The sequence below is a fragment of the Pseudophryne corroboree genome, chromosome 6 (assembly GCF_028390025.1).
Source record: "Pseudophryne corroboree isolate aPseCor3 chromosome 6, aPseCor3.hap2, whole genome shotgun sequence".
Taxonomy (NCBI): domain Eukaryota; kingdom Metazoa; phylum Chordata; class Amphibia; order Anura; family Myobatrachidae; genus Pseudophryne; species Pseudophryne corroboree.
In genome coordinates, this window is record NC_086449.1 from 459,601,979 (window position 1) to 459,617,066 (window position 15,088).

Here is a 15,088-nt window from a genome sequence, read left to right on the forward strand (position 1 = left end):
TCCTTCCTTATTGTGTCAGCTCTTCCGGGCACAGTATCCTAACTGAGGTCTGGAGGAGGGGCATAGAGGGAGGAGCCAGTGCATACCAGATAGTACCAAATCTTTCTTATAGAGTGCCCCGTCTCCTGCGGAGCCCGTCTATTCCCCATGGTCCTTACGGAGTCCCCAGCATCCACTACGGACTACGAGAAATAGAATTACCGGTGAGTAAATTCTTATTTTTTTAACTAGATGGCATGGTTCAATTGACTAAAGGATTTCTGTGTTAATCTATCAAGCCATTATTTATTACAACGTTCAAGAGTCTACTGACATTTCAGTTAATTCAGTATAAGGAAATATATATTAGTGTGATATGATCAGCTTTTTATTCACACAATTGTAGTATTTTATAGTGTTATACCTATATATTCACATATGTATATATTTTATTACTGGCTATATTTTCGACCAAATGAAAGTATACTGTAAATTACTGTACTTGTGAAGCGTGATATGGTATATTTTTTTTCATTCTACCATTCCAGTTGTCCTGTAGATTAGAAAATATAATATTTCCCTTCCCTGGATTCTCCAGCTATCATTAAAAATACTATTAATACTTAAAATTTTAAAAAATTACATAACATCAATATATTTTTATTAGCGCTTGGTTTCTTGGTATGATTCTTTTCTAAAACTGAAAAACAATGCAAATATCGGTTATAAAAATAATAATAAAATAAGTAACCTTTTTCTGGGATCAACAAATATCTTAAGGGCTTACAGCTTTTCTGCAGCAATGGATAAGATCCTTGCCTTGGCTATGAAGCACTGTCAGCGAACTGTTGAAGATTGGGATGAAGGTCTTATGGATCAATGAATCCAAATTTGAAATCTTTTGTACATCACGCAGGGTTTTTGTATGCAATTGAGGATGCAAAAGCATGGTTCCTCAATTTGTGGGGTTTATTTTGTAAGCCATGTATAAAGCATTCCTGAGATGTGACTGCTTAGAAATGAACACACATGACACCAATTGTCAAACATGGAGTAGGGAGTTTGGTCTGGGGCTTGTGTGTGTGTGTGTGTGTGTGTGTGGGGAGGGGTGGGGGGGCACAGTGACTGACACCATCAGCCATAAAGGCTGCTACAGAATTTTTCAGCAACATGTAATACATTCTGTTCTATGCCTACTCGGTCAAGGGTTCATCCTACAACATTACTCGAAACATACCCAAAGGCTATGTCAGGACTGCTTTTCAGGAAATGAACAAGAATGCAGGCTTCATATCTTTGAACAGCCTGCACAGTCTCCACATTTGAACTTTATCTAGTTGGTTTGGGATGAACTGGACAGAAGGGTGAAAGCAATACAACTTATAAGTACAACATATTTTAAGGACTTTTGCAAAATTGTTGGAGAACTTCCTGAACAAGTTTTACTTCCATTGTAGACAAAAAAAAATGCCATAACTGTGTGTTAGCGACTGTTTCTGCAAATGTGGCTGCTCTGATTAGTCCAGTTAAATTCAGTTTTGGTAAAATAATACCCCTTTTCCACTAGCTTTAAAAACACAGGTAAATGCGCGGGGCGCGCATTTACCCATGTTTTTTCCTAGTGGAAATGCCCCCCTGCAAATTCCCGTATCAAGTGATCCGGGAATCCTACCTGGGCATCTTGCCGGGTTGAACATGTGTTCAACCCGGTAAGCTGTGTAGTGTGAACGGAAGCAGTGTTTATGCGACACGGCTCCTGTTCACAGTGTATGGAAGGGCGGCGCTGGGAGATCATGTGATCTCCCAGCGCCACCCCTGCCGCGTCACTAGTAGCGTCACCAACCCGGCAATATGCTGGGTTGGTGAGCGCTGTGGGAAAGGGGGCTGTAGCATGGGTCACAGCCGTGTCAGGCTCTCGGCTGCAACCCGTGCGACAGGTGGAAAAGGGTATATAATTCTAGAATGGGGGTCGTGACTTGTGATGCCAAGACGGTGGTCACATCATCTTAGTGCTCCGCGGGACTGGAGCATTTTTCCCCCCTCCATGCCTAACTTAGAGCCCTCTGATCTGCTGCTGCAGGACCATGGTGCCGCCCTGATGTTCCAGCATCCCATTGAGCCACACTGCCTAGCTCCAGGATGCTCCAGTCCCTAAAAGAGGAGCTCTATCTCTGTTGTGGTTACTGCAGGTGCCATTTTGTGACCCTCCACATGGGGTGTCATGCTGTCTCCAGCATAATTACTTGGTACCCTACTATGGGGAGACAACATAGTCCTTCTGCAGACCACCTTCTAGTCCAGGCACTGCTCCTCTTCTGTGGTGACTGTGCCTGGCGCCCCTCCGACAGTCTCACTCTTTTGGGCCAATACCACCTTCCCCACTGCCGTGACAAGTGTGCCTGTGGACTGCCTCCTAGTCTTCTCCCCTCCCAGCTCCTGACGTCTGTTGCTGATCACACATTTCCAGGTGCATCTCTCCCGCTGCTCCAGGGTCCTACACAACCTTTGTGAACCAGAGCTTTCCCTGTGAGTACCTGCCTGCCCTTGGTGTGGAGTGTCATTGCCCTCAGACTCCCCTATCCCCAGCTGTACCTGAGACTTGTGGTGCCACTGCTCTGAGGCTTCTCGGCCAAAATTATGCCTGAGCTCTGGGGATTTACCATCAGTCTCCACCCTGTGCATCTCACCTCCCTCTGTGCACTCTAGCTCACCCTCCAGTCCACCAGCTGTTCCTTCTCCCCTTATTCAAGCCAACTGTCCCTGTTCCTCATCACTACCTCAGGATCACTAGTCCCATTTTTCTACCTACATGCCCTAGGACTTGTAGTTTTCTCCTGCTGCTGATGCCTCTCTGCTGTATTTGTTTCTTATGGGTCTGTGACCAGGGTTCCCCCACAACTGGTTTATGGTGTGCTGGCCCCCTCCTGTGCATCCACACATTTGGCTCCCCTCTCCTAGTTCCTCTCACGTGCCTCCTTGCAGGTTGCACTGTTTAGGGGAACTTCATCTCTGCTGGACATCAGCCATTCTGTCCTCTGGTGAGTCCCTGTAACCTTCCATGACTCTGTGCTGTCTCACCCATTCTTATATTGCCTTTACCCACTGCCAACATTCCCACCACTTCTTTGCTACCCACAGACCCTCCTTGCATATTTATCTGGGTCCCCTGTCAAATTATTATGTCCTCTGACCCCAGAGAAGGTTAAATAGTTGCACCTCCGGTTTGCCTCTCTGTGAATTCCAGTTGGATGTCTTACACATTGTGATTTTTCAACCTGCTAGCACTGGCTGCCTACCTGATTTAGTGCTTTTACTATCATTTTATATGGTACTGTCTCATAAGCTGCATGTGTCGCTTGCTTATAAGTTGCATCTATCATCACCCACCTTTTTCTTTCCATTTTTATATTTTGGTCTTTCCCGACTCTATGCCTTAATTCAAGAAGTCTGGTTCTTAAAGCCTTGTGTCCTATTTGAAAGCAAGTCAAGCACCGACTCTCACACACTAACTTCTACCCCATCCCTTGCTGGTGCCTCAGATGTGGACTCTGTTGAGAATTTGGCGTCCCCTCTATCAAAGCGACATTGCTGCTGTCCTGTATGAGAGGGGGGATTTTGTCAGGCCATTCATGATGAGGTACACAAAGCACTCTCCAGTCTTTAATCTGAGGTCACTGATGTTGCAACCCATTTTAGTGCTCTTGAAAGGAAGTAGAGGAGGTTATGCGCTTTCAACAGATGGCCAAAGAGGATACTTGTTCAACTTACTTATGACTTTGTGTTGCTTGTTGACAAACAGGAGGATCTTGATAATAGAAGACATGGGAATAACCTCAGGATTCGTAGATTATTCCGGAGTCTGTTGAATCTGTCCACCTGGAGCATTACTTGCTATGCCTCTTCCACACACTTGCATTCCTGGTGATATTCTTCTCCTGAAGTGTCTGCATTGGGCCCTTTGACAGTTTGATTTAAACCTCCAGTTTCACTACTTAAAGGTGAAGGATCAAGTCTGCTCCAGATCCCGACGCTCCCCCAATATTGGATCATTTTCCTCAAAAAAAATAAAATAAAAAAATTAGCAAAATCTACCTATTCTTTCATATGGCGCTTAGAAGAAAGGCTTATATTGAATCCTTCTTTAAAGCTACAATTAGACTTTGATATTAGGCATTATTTTTCCCTTAACAGTGGTCCTACTATTTCCCATCAACTACTGTGGTGCGCCAATAAGGCAGACATTCGAGGAACTTTGATTAAGTTTGCAACATCCACATGGATGGCAAAGGCTAAGCAACTCCTTGATCTCATGTTGCTTGTAGCTCAGTTGGACAAGCTTCATAAAACATCAGGTTCAGCGGAAGATTACCTTAAATTGATAGTTGCTAAGGGAACTAGGTCTTTTACTCGCAGCGAAGGCCAAGACTTCCCTCAAGTGGCTTAATCATTCCTGCTATGAAAAGGGAGACAAAGCCGATAGGCTCCTGGCATTCAGGTTATTCTTTAAATTCTAGCAGAACAACATTCTGTCAATTAAATCTCACAAGAGTGGACCTACCCGATATGCCATGCAAATATCTGATGTGACCCTCCTCCTACTGAGGACTCCATACAGACCTTCCTGTACCATTGTCAACTCCCTAAAATTGTCTCCTGCCCTAAGTTTCAGATGTGATTAAGCGTCTAAAAGCCAATAAGGCACCTGACCCAGGCGGCTTTAGGGACACTTGCTAATAAACATTTAATTCTGTATTCCCTCCTCATCTTGTTGGGGTGTGCAATGGTTAGATGTCTGGGGGTTTCTTCTCCAGAGAGGCTCCAGTTATGGTTATCCCTAAAGAAGGGAAGGACCCCTCCAACTACGGCCATTACAGGCTCATCTCACTGTTGAACACGGATGTTAAAATATATGCGTAGATCCTTGTGAATTGTCTAAACCAGGTGTTGCCTAGTCTAATCCATATAATGCATAATGATCAGGTTGGCTTTATATCCAGAAGGCATGCTTGTGATGTTACCACGGGTGATTTCTCATCCACTCTATCAAAAGCTCTTGTTCTCCCACCTTTGTGCTCTCTGGATGCTAGAAGGTATTCAATGGGATCAGTTGGCATTTCCTGATTTAATTGTTGAGAGCCTTTGGTCTCTGTGGTGACTTTCTTCATGGTATGCAGGCCTTTTATTCTATCCCTTCAGCCAGGATCTCTGTAAATGGCCTCCTCTCATCCCCTTTTTCTAAACTAATGGTACCAAGTAAGGGTGCCCTTTGTCACCCTTGATATCTGCTTTGATTATTGAACCTCTTGCAGCTCAGATTTGCTTAGACTATATATTAGGGGAATGTTATTAGGCAAGGATGAGATGTCCTAGTTCACTGATGTTCTCCTAACTTTAATTCTCCCCATACATCTCTTCACAAATTATTCCAAACACTGGCTGAATAGGTTTCCCTTTTTGGACTGTAAGATAAACCTCACTAAGAATCATGCGCAATCCATATACCATCCACAGTCTTTGACATCCTGCACCATATGTATAATGTTGCTTGGCACTTCTCTAAAATTAAACATCTGGGGGTCTATATTACAAGCTGTTATGAATGTGTTTTTATGCAGTACATTTTCCCCATTGCTTAAGACCATTAAACCATTAGATTTATTTAGCTGATATGGCCTTATTTGTAAGTTGTGTATGATAACGATAATTAAGTTAAACCTCATGCGCCAAGTACTTTACCTTTTCCAGAACTTTACGATGGTGGTTCCAATATCGACCTTAATGCAATTACACTGGTGGTTTGTTCAGTTTGTCTGGAAGCTTAAACCACCCTGTATTAGTCTTCTAACTTTCTGGTGCTCAGTCACTAATGGTAGTACTGGTTTCCCTGACGTTAGCCTCTTTTATTATGCAATCCACCTAAGTCAGGTGGTGGCTTGGTTTGCATAATCACAGGTACCAAGCTGGGTCTTCATAGAAGCTAATTCATGTAATGTTCCCTCTATCTTTTCCATAGTAGGACTAGCCCCTTCAGGGTTGGTGACAATGTTTAGGTAAATGTAATTAGTTAATTTTTTTTCAACTTTATAGTACACATCCTTTGCTATATCATAATGACAATAGTGGCTTTGCTTCTGTTTTTTAAGTAGATCTCTCATCTCAAACAATAGAAGTGGCATATACAGTACATGTCTAATGAAGTATCTACTGAATTCGCATTGTTCCATTCTTTGTATAATATTATTTTTTTATTATTATAGATCCTTCCAATGAAAATTATAGACCAAACCAAGCAATAAAAGATTTAATGGAAGTAATATATCCAAGAGCAAACAAACCAGAATTTGTCATACAATTAGAGTCTATTCAAACAAACCAAAATGCAGTTTTTCAGATTGTTAAGCCAGTAAGTGAAGTAAATGTTGACATAAACAGCATTCCTGAAAAAGTTGACCTTCAAAAGGAAGAATCTGTTCCTGCTCCTCAGTCCTCTTTGACGCCTGTATCTGTAGCAAAATCACCTGAGAATGTTAAAAATGAGACTGCTGACCGTTTCCCAAATGCCAGCCATACACCTACGTCCAATCCTGTTGCAAGATCGTTAAAAATAGCTAGTAATAGCAATCCATTTGCATGCCGAGTTTGCAAAAAGGATTTTAATTGTAGAAGGAGCATACGTCGGCACATTAAAAAAGTGCACAAGAAAAAGTTGGAAGATATAAAGAAATTCATTGAGGTTCATAGAAATAAACTCTTGTCTTCTGCCAAAGGGCATACTAGTGTGATCCATGCAACATCAGGCACAAGCTGCCACATATGCAATAAATCATTTGCTACAAAAGCAAATACAAGGAGGCATATTGATGAAGTTCATAAAGGAATGAGAAGAGACTCGATCACTCCAGAAACCGGTGTAAAATCTGGGAAAAATGCCAGTCCTGAAATTGTAACACCTAAAAAAAAGCTTAAGACTCTTCCTCGTACACAGAAACCTTCAGCAAAGTCTGAAATTAATCTTACTTCATGTAACTGCCCATTTTGTAAAAGACGTTACACCTCCTACTTGCTACTCGAAAAGCATGTGCAAATAGTACACAAAACAAGTTTATGTGGAACGCCTGTCAAAGCCAATAAAGGACATAACCATGCCAGTAACTCAGACATTAAAATAAAAACTGAAGGTCCAAATGGTGCATGCTCTTCATCAAATTCTGGTACGTGCTCTCCCCAGAGTGAAACAAAGGGAACAAATCACACACACGAAAAAAAGAGTACAGCTACACCGAAGAGTAAAGTGAAACCTGATGGGAATTCTCCTAAAGTTGGTACCTCACCTACTAGTGGGAAAAAGAAGCGTAAGAAGCCTAAATTGTCGGCTGGCTTTGACTTCAAGCAACTTTACTGTAAACTCTGCAAAAGACAGTTCACATCTAAACAGAATCTAGCAAAACATATTGAGCTGCATACGGATGGAAACTGCATATTTGTGAAGTTCTACAGGTGTCCTCTTTGCTCATATGATACTCGTCGAAAGCGTGATGTAATCAGGCACATAACCGTAGTACATAAAAAGTCACAACGTGCTCTGATAAAAATAACTGCAAGCTTGGAAAGTAGAGCTATAAAAAAGCCAATTGAAACTATTTTGGAAAAGGTTTCAAAAAAAGGGCCCCAACAAGACAAACTTAAAAGAGTTAGTTCAAGACTGGACTGTCCTTCCTCATCTTCCAGCAAAAAGTGTGATGGGGGTGTTGCTGGCATTGAAGTAAAGGTGACCAAAAACTTTTCACTGATTAAGTGTAATATGTGTGGTAAAGCGTTTGCAAAAAAGAAAGATTTGGACCAGCATAAAAAGAATCACAAAACTAATACAAATTCCCCTGTGGACCTGCAAGTAAAAAAAAGAAGTACCAGGTCAAAAGCACAGGTGTCTTGAGAAACCCTATGCTTTAATAAAAGTGGTAGATATTATTATAATTTTTTTTCCCCCAATTGTGAAACTTAAACTGCAAATACCCAACTGAATGTTTTAATATTTTGTATTGGTGACCTTTTTTGTGTCATATTTTTTTTTCTCCATCTGTATCCTTACTTGGTCATGTATTGTGAAAATGTAAATGTAAACTTTTTAAACATACAGTAGATCTGTTTTTATGTAAACAAACTTATCTGTTCATAGCCGCCAATCACTTTTTAGACAATGTACTTTATAAATGTTTGACCATATAATTACATAAATTACAGTAACCGTGGATAGTAAGTTGGAAAGAGTTGGCTTCAAACAGTATGCCAGATTTTCCTGGATGCTATGTTTGTTTTTTGTTTTTTCCCCATAATGTAAAGGAATCCCGGTTATATAGATTGACGCAAGGATTATGTGCATTACTTGAATTTTTGAATAATCTAGATCAAATTACTTGCTTATAGTATATGGAAACTAATTCTCTTATAATGAAAATATTTTTTTTTTTACTTGAGATGTGAAAAGTTAAACAAAATAACTTATATTTAATGAATGCATTTATAATGTGTTTAAGGTTTTACATCGACTTCAAACAATATACTCAAGTTTGAGTCTCCCATACCTGAAAAACCTATATCCAAAATATTCAGAAATCCAGCATTTTTGGAGTGCGTCTAAGATAGTGACACCTTTGCTTTCTGATGGGTCAGTGTATACCTAATTTGTTTCATGCACAAAATTATTAAAATATTGTGTAAAATTAACTTCAGAATATGTGTATGAGGTGTATATGAAACCTAAATGCATTTTATGTTTAGACCTGGGTACCATCCCTAAAATATCTCATTATGATATGCAAATATTCCAAAATATGGGATAAATCCAAAATACTTCTGGTCCCAAGCTTTGTGAATATGGGAGACTCAACCTGTTTATGAACAAAATGTATTTATTACATAGCATTGCTAGAAGTTTACTCTTATCTTATGAAGCACATGCAGGAGCTTCCAAAGTAAAATTTATTTTCTTTGTCCCTCACTTTTTAAAGCTGCAATCCCATGCATGATGATTGTGTGTTAAAAAAGAATAAATAGTTCTGTGGTAACTGTAAAAAGATATACCGTATTTTTCGGACCATAAGACGCGCCGGACCATAAGACGCACCTAGTTTTTAGAGTAAGTAAACTGGAAAAAAAAGAGCCAGCATACACAGACAGACAGACAGACACACACACATATACACACACACACACACACACACACACACACACACACACACACACACACATCAGAGCCAGCATACACAGACACACACACATCAGAGCCAGCAGACACAGACACACACACACACACACACACACACACACACACACACATATATTGTAGACAGTACCAGTGGTTCCCCGCGTCCAGGCTCTCAGCTAACGCTTGCCCCGGGTGCACTCCTGAGGACCAAGGAGGTGTGGGGTAGATGCCGGGCTCTGCTGCTGGGCTCTGAGATGCGCCGCGCTCTGCTGATGACGGCGCAGCAGCAGCATCCAGGACCCGCCGGTTCCCCCATGTCCAGGCACTCAGCTAACGCTGCCTGCAGGGAAACTCCTGAGGAGGGAGGAGGTGTGGGGAAGCGGGGGGGAGTCACATGATGCCGGGCTCTGCTGCTGGGCTCTGAGATGCGCCGCGCTCTGCTGATGACGGCGCAGCAGCATCCAGGACCCGCCGCTACCCGCGAACTCCATCTGCATCTGCTCTTATTCGCTCCATAAGACGCACATACTTTTTCCCCCACATTTTTGGGGAGAAAAAGTGCGTCTTATGGTCCGAAAAATACGGTAGGTGGAATTTAATTATCTGCAGCACTAATTGATCCCTGCGGGGAGGTGGTAATTCAATAGACGCTGATAGCCAGCATGTTTGTTTCATTTTTCTGATTTTGTTTCACCTGCCTAGAGTTAGGAGAAACAAAGTACTCGATAAGTGCCGTATTTTTTCCGCCGCAATTGCGATAACACATGGTTCCAGGAAATGATGCCTTATTCTGTGTGTTTTTCCACACGAAAACTTATATTTATTTAGGCAAAAAAAGGGCATTCATTGAATTGCCCCCCCAAAAAAACCATTGTGGAAACAAATTGCGAAAGCCAGAAATATTTACTGCAGCTAACTGAATTTCCTTAATAGGAGTGTAAATGTTTTTCTTTTCCCTTTTTAAATATTAAAATGTTTATTAATGGTTTACATTTTGCAAAGTTTAATACGATTACTATGTCAATCATAGTCCCAATAGTTAGCAGAGAGGATTTGTAACCACTTTTTTTCAGTGTACCCATTCACAGCTCAAACTGCTCCATTGCCCATTTCGTCTTACATGAATGTGGACAGAAGGCATATGATTTGGTTTTAGTGACAGTCTTCTAGGTATCAAGCACTGAAAATGTGCTAACACATGCCTTCCATTTGAATTTGAAGCTACAGTATATAGTTTTAAGGTCATCCTTAATCACAGTGGTTCCCAAAGTTCTTTGAATAACGGTGCCCTCCAGTATCAGACTTTTTTAGCATGGAACCCCTCGGCCAAATGTTTCTTATTGAGTATTTTAGAAATATGAAATTAAGTAAATTGTGTTTTTATATGTTTTCCTTAAATTCAGTTGTGTGATAAGGGACAAGAGTTTCTTCTTTTTCTCACATATTTTATGATTGACAGCCACCAGCACTGGTTTTGTCTCTTATATTGACCATAAATAATTTTAATTGGTCCTGGACCCACCAATCCAAGACACCCCTGCAAGTTCCACGATGCACCCCAGGGTTCCCAGGCACACAGTTTGAGAACCACTAACATAACAGATTACAGATGTGTTAAACTACTGTAGTTCAACACTTGTGCTAATTAAAAATAAAACAAACTTTGAGATTGCTGCATTTAAAAAAATATATATACATAAATATTTAGATAGACTCGAATGGCCGTCACTCCATTAAGAAAAAGTAATGCTGCCCTGGTGGCCTCCTGCATCCACACGGCGGTGAATGATACAAATACAGGTACAGATGGCGGCACTCATGGGTCTTTCTGCTGTGCTAGTAATTAGGCGACCAACACCTATTAGCTGGTTGTATGTATATAATATTTTAGATTTCCATTGATGTAATAAGTACTGTACATTGGCAGATTTGTTCATTATAATGAAATTTACATAATGCTTTGGTCTGATTTCAATCTAAAATATGTATTTAAATATGTAAATTAAACTCATGGCACTGTCTGTAAGATGCCGTATCCCTTTTTTTTTTTTTTTTTTTTGAGTGTCTGGTTTCTGCATTATGGAAGTTTTTTAATAAAATGGCAACTGAGAGTATCTACATCAGTAGTTCACTACTCCAGTCCTCCAGGAGTAAAACAGTGCGAATTTTCCAAATCTTGTTGGTATGCTGGTGTATTTGTTATTGGCTGACACATTTTAAAAGATCCACAGATGGTGCTAATTATTTCACTTGTAATACTGATGAGATCTATAAAAAATGCACCGCTATAAGTTCTTGAGGACTCTGCACTTGGGAAACACTGATCTAGAAACTGGTTGCAAATTGTACTTGGAAATAATCAGAATAATTCTGTTAGAGGATAAATTTATCATTTACAACCTCCATTATTAGGGGGTAAAGCCTGTCACAGCTCTAAAAGGTAGTGTTATGATGATGCTATATAGTAATGTGTGTGAGGTGTTTGCTTTGCTGCAAAATTTACACGTAACTCTAAATGCCTATATATGTAGGCTACAAATTTTGCAAAAGATTGTTCTGTAAATGGAAAGGTATTATGCAAACTGATCAGTTTTGAATGAAATTTTAGTTGGATTTTTACTGTTTGTCAATATGTAAATATTTTTTTTTGTGGTATAACGTAATACTTGTTTTAGAGTAGTTTTTATTTATCCCCTTCCTCACTACAAATAATCAGTACAATTTTTTTCTGTGGACTCTTAACAGTGATTCTTTAAATGTAGAGCAATATGACCAACTGACAACTACTTTAATAAAATATGTAATTTTCCCCCTTCTTTAATAGCTTTTACTCGGTATATAATAAAGTTCTGTATGTGAAATAATTTCTTTAAACACATATCAGAATTGGAAATAATTTGAGGAATTCTTTAGGGATTTCAAGGGAAATACAAGTATTTTACCAGTTACAGTTTCATTAACTAAAAACATGTTAACATGAAATTCCTATTAATACTGTTTATTTTTTTTAAATCTTTTTAGTGTATTATAGGCTAGTTATAACTTATTTAATCTGTCTACTTGCACAAGCTTGTTAGAACTCTGGAGGGTGTTCTATAAGGGGAAACTTAGACTATAACTTTTCTGCTTTACTATTGACTGATAGTCAAATTAGGTAACTTTTTTTTGACTGCTTTGGTTCCCCTAAAATAGTTTCAGGAATAATTTATAATTGTGTTATGTGATGCAAAAATGATAACTATGTTCTGTTTGAAGCGTGTATACTCAAACATGAGTTTTATTTTCTTTATGAAGAATGTGCATTTTAAATGTAGCTTTAACACTTTTCAGTAGTTATGGCAGGTTTACATATGTGGATACCCTTACTGTGCAGATCTACGATTATCAGATGACTGTGATAGTTTCTGTCAATGTTCTCGATTTGATTGTAAACTCTTGTTGAAATAGTTTATAATTATTACTGGAATTCAGATCATTGATTTAGTGCATGAACACTGTTTCTCTATTGTACAAAAAAAAAATTGCCAGTAGGGGAAGTAAGCTGGCTAATGAATTGTATAGGGTATGATTATAATAAAATAATTTCAGAATTTTATTTTGTCTTTTTTTTTCTTCTTTCAATTTCTTATGTTTAGTAATGTAATTGCTCGCTTGTGGTTTCCAGCAAAGATTACACTGTAGATTTGGTTTTGAAAATATGGACCAGTGGCAAATAATAGATGACACCTGGGCGACATTAGACATTTAAAATAACATGGACCAAAGAGAGGAAGTATTCCCTATTACGGGCACATACGGACAATTGCATACAAGAACTACTTATAGTCAAATACCAGTTTGATAGATGACCACTAGTTCTAAAAAATAGCTGCTATTATAATAAAAAGGGTTTGCAAAATATAGTGCACTTGGGAATAAGGGGAGGAAGTGTGACACAAGCTATTGAAAAGAGAGAGCCGTTTGACGTTTCTACTCAATGGACTTCAACCATATGGATTAAAATAACATATTAATTATGCTGCCTTCTTGAAGAAATAATGAAAATATAAAACTGTGCCTGGATTAAAGAATTGTGAGGAAAAATATTAAGAGGGATGTACAGTTAGGCATAAATATATACATTTTAGATCACTTGGACTCACAAGAATTCATGAAATAAATTACAAACCTTATATATATATATATATATATATATATATATATATATTTATATATATATATAATTATGATTATCACATATTGTGGATACACTTAATTTTATGTAATGTACCTATGATCATCTCATAAATATGAGATGCACATAAAGTACAGTTTGTGTTTAATGTAATTTGTCACAGGCACTTTGTGTTTTTTTTTTACAAGCCAATAAACTGATATGATATTTGGTCACCTTAATACAATACACAATATTTGAATATATGGAGAATATTCAACTACACTAAATATCTAATTTTAATATTATATAAGAAAATTAATAAGAACACATATACACAACCATATTTTTTTGAAATATTATTAAGGTTAAAAATCCAATAGAAGTGTTATCCCAAGGGGGGTAACATATAACATCAGCCCTAGGGACAAGAAATGTAATTCACCCTCCTCTATTAGAACTATGATTGTCAATTGGAATATAAATACAATAATATATATATATTTTTTTAAATGTTTATTGTAGGATTGAGCTGTCAATCATAAATTACAACCAATGAAAGGATGGACATGGCTATTTAACATCCTTCAACCAGGAACGCTGGTTGCCCATGATTAAGCCATGTTGCGAAACGATCATTAGGCAGTACACGTTTCTGACGTGTCTGTTATTTTAACAAGCTACCACTGTTGTAATGAAATATACATTGTTTATTGAGTGTGTAATGCTATGCTAATCTATATGAATGTTCTGTAACCTATAACTGCAGCCGCACGCTGGAGAAGGCGTCCAAATAGACTGGCGCCCAAGATGGCTGCCTCACCTTTTGCATGCTCCTGATCATCTCTATAAAACAGCTTAAATTCACCACAACTGACCTATGAATCATCATAAATATCCAAGGACTTACCTTTAACTTGTACTACTCTACGCGGACATCTCATCAAAACTAACGGATTGCATTCCTGAGTGCGCTGAGATGCACACTGGATTGAATCCTTTAGTTTAGCAGCTGCTGTACTCTATATTGGACATCATAGATAAGGTACTGTGTACTACAACCTATCTTTGGCTCCATCCAGCCCCTCACCTAGACATCATCCACCTCTGTTCTCTGAGCAACAAATAACTGACTTATTGCATTAATCAACTAATATCATTATATTCAGGCTCTGAATTGCTGAAGGCTCACTGTTTCAAATCAGGATCCATTCGCCAGGACACGTTATCACTACCCCCACAAGAAATATACTTCAAAGGCCTCTCACACTGAGACTTTTCACACCTACACAGTAGGAATTGGCTTCTAACACCTTTCCACAAGACTGCCTATCCTAGGATAATTGACTTAATCAGCAGTTATTTTATTTATCACTTGCTTCAAATATACCTAATAGGTTATAGCAATAACTTTGTTCATAAACCCATTATAATTTTGGATCACATACCGAGTTGGGGGAAAACAAAACACACACAAAAAAAAAACACACACTGCTTTCTCTCCCTTTCTCTTCATCATATGCAGCTCATACTTATAGTAATCTCATTGATGAACAAATGTATACGTATTCCTCCAGCTTCATTCTTTCAATCCGCCCACCACATTCCGCAGTTCCTATCACACCATCACAGGCTTCTATTCTCCAATCCCTTGGCATTTTAAAAAGAAAACACAGGCACATTCGTGGAAAGCGAGCAGGCCGGAAATTTATTTCCCCCGGTAACCACCTAAGTCCTTTGCCCACTTGCTC

General features: G+C 38.9%; 1 protein-coding gene across 4 annotated transcripts in view; it reads left to right on the forward strand.

Annotated features, from left to right (window-relative positions):
- ZNF800 (zinc finger protein 800) overlaps window positions 1-12,779 on the forward strand; it is a 168,884-nt gene extending 156,105 nt beyond the window's left edge. For all 4 annotated transcript variants that reach the window (XM_063927161.1, XM_063927162.1, XM_063927163.1 and 1 more), the window contains one exon: window positions 6,237-12,779. In XM_063927161.1, the coding sequence (XP_063783231.1) occupies window positions 6,237-7,912 (1,676 nt within the window). In that variant the 3' untranslated portion in view covers window positions 7,913-12,779. The remainder of the gene's footprint in view (window positions 1-6,236) is intronic.
- The last annotated feature ends 2,309 nt before the right edge of the window (window positions 12,780-15,088 follow it).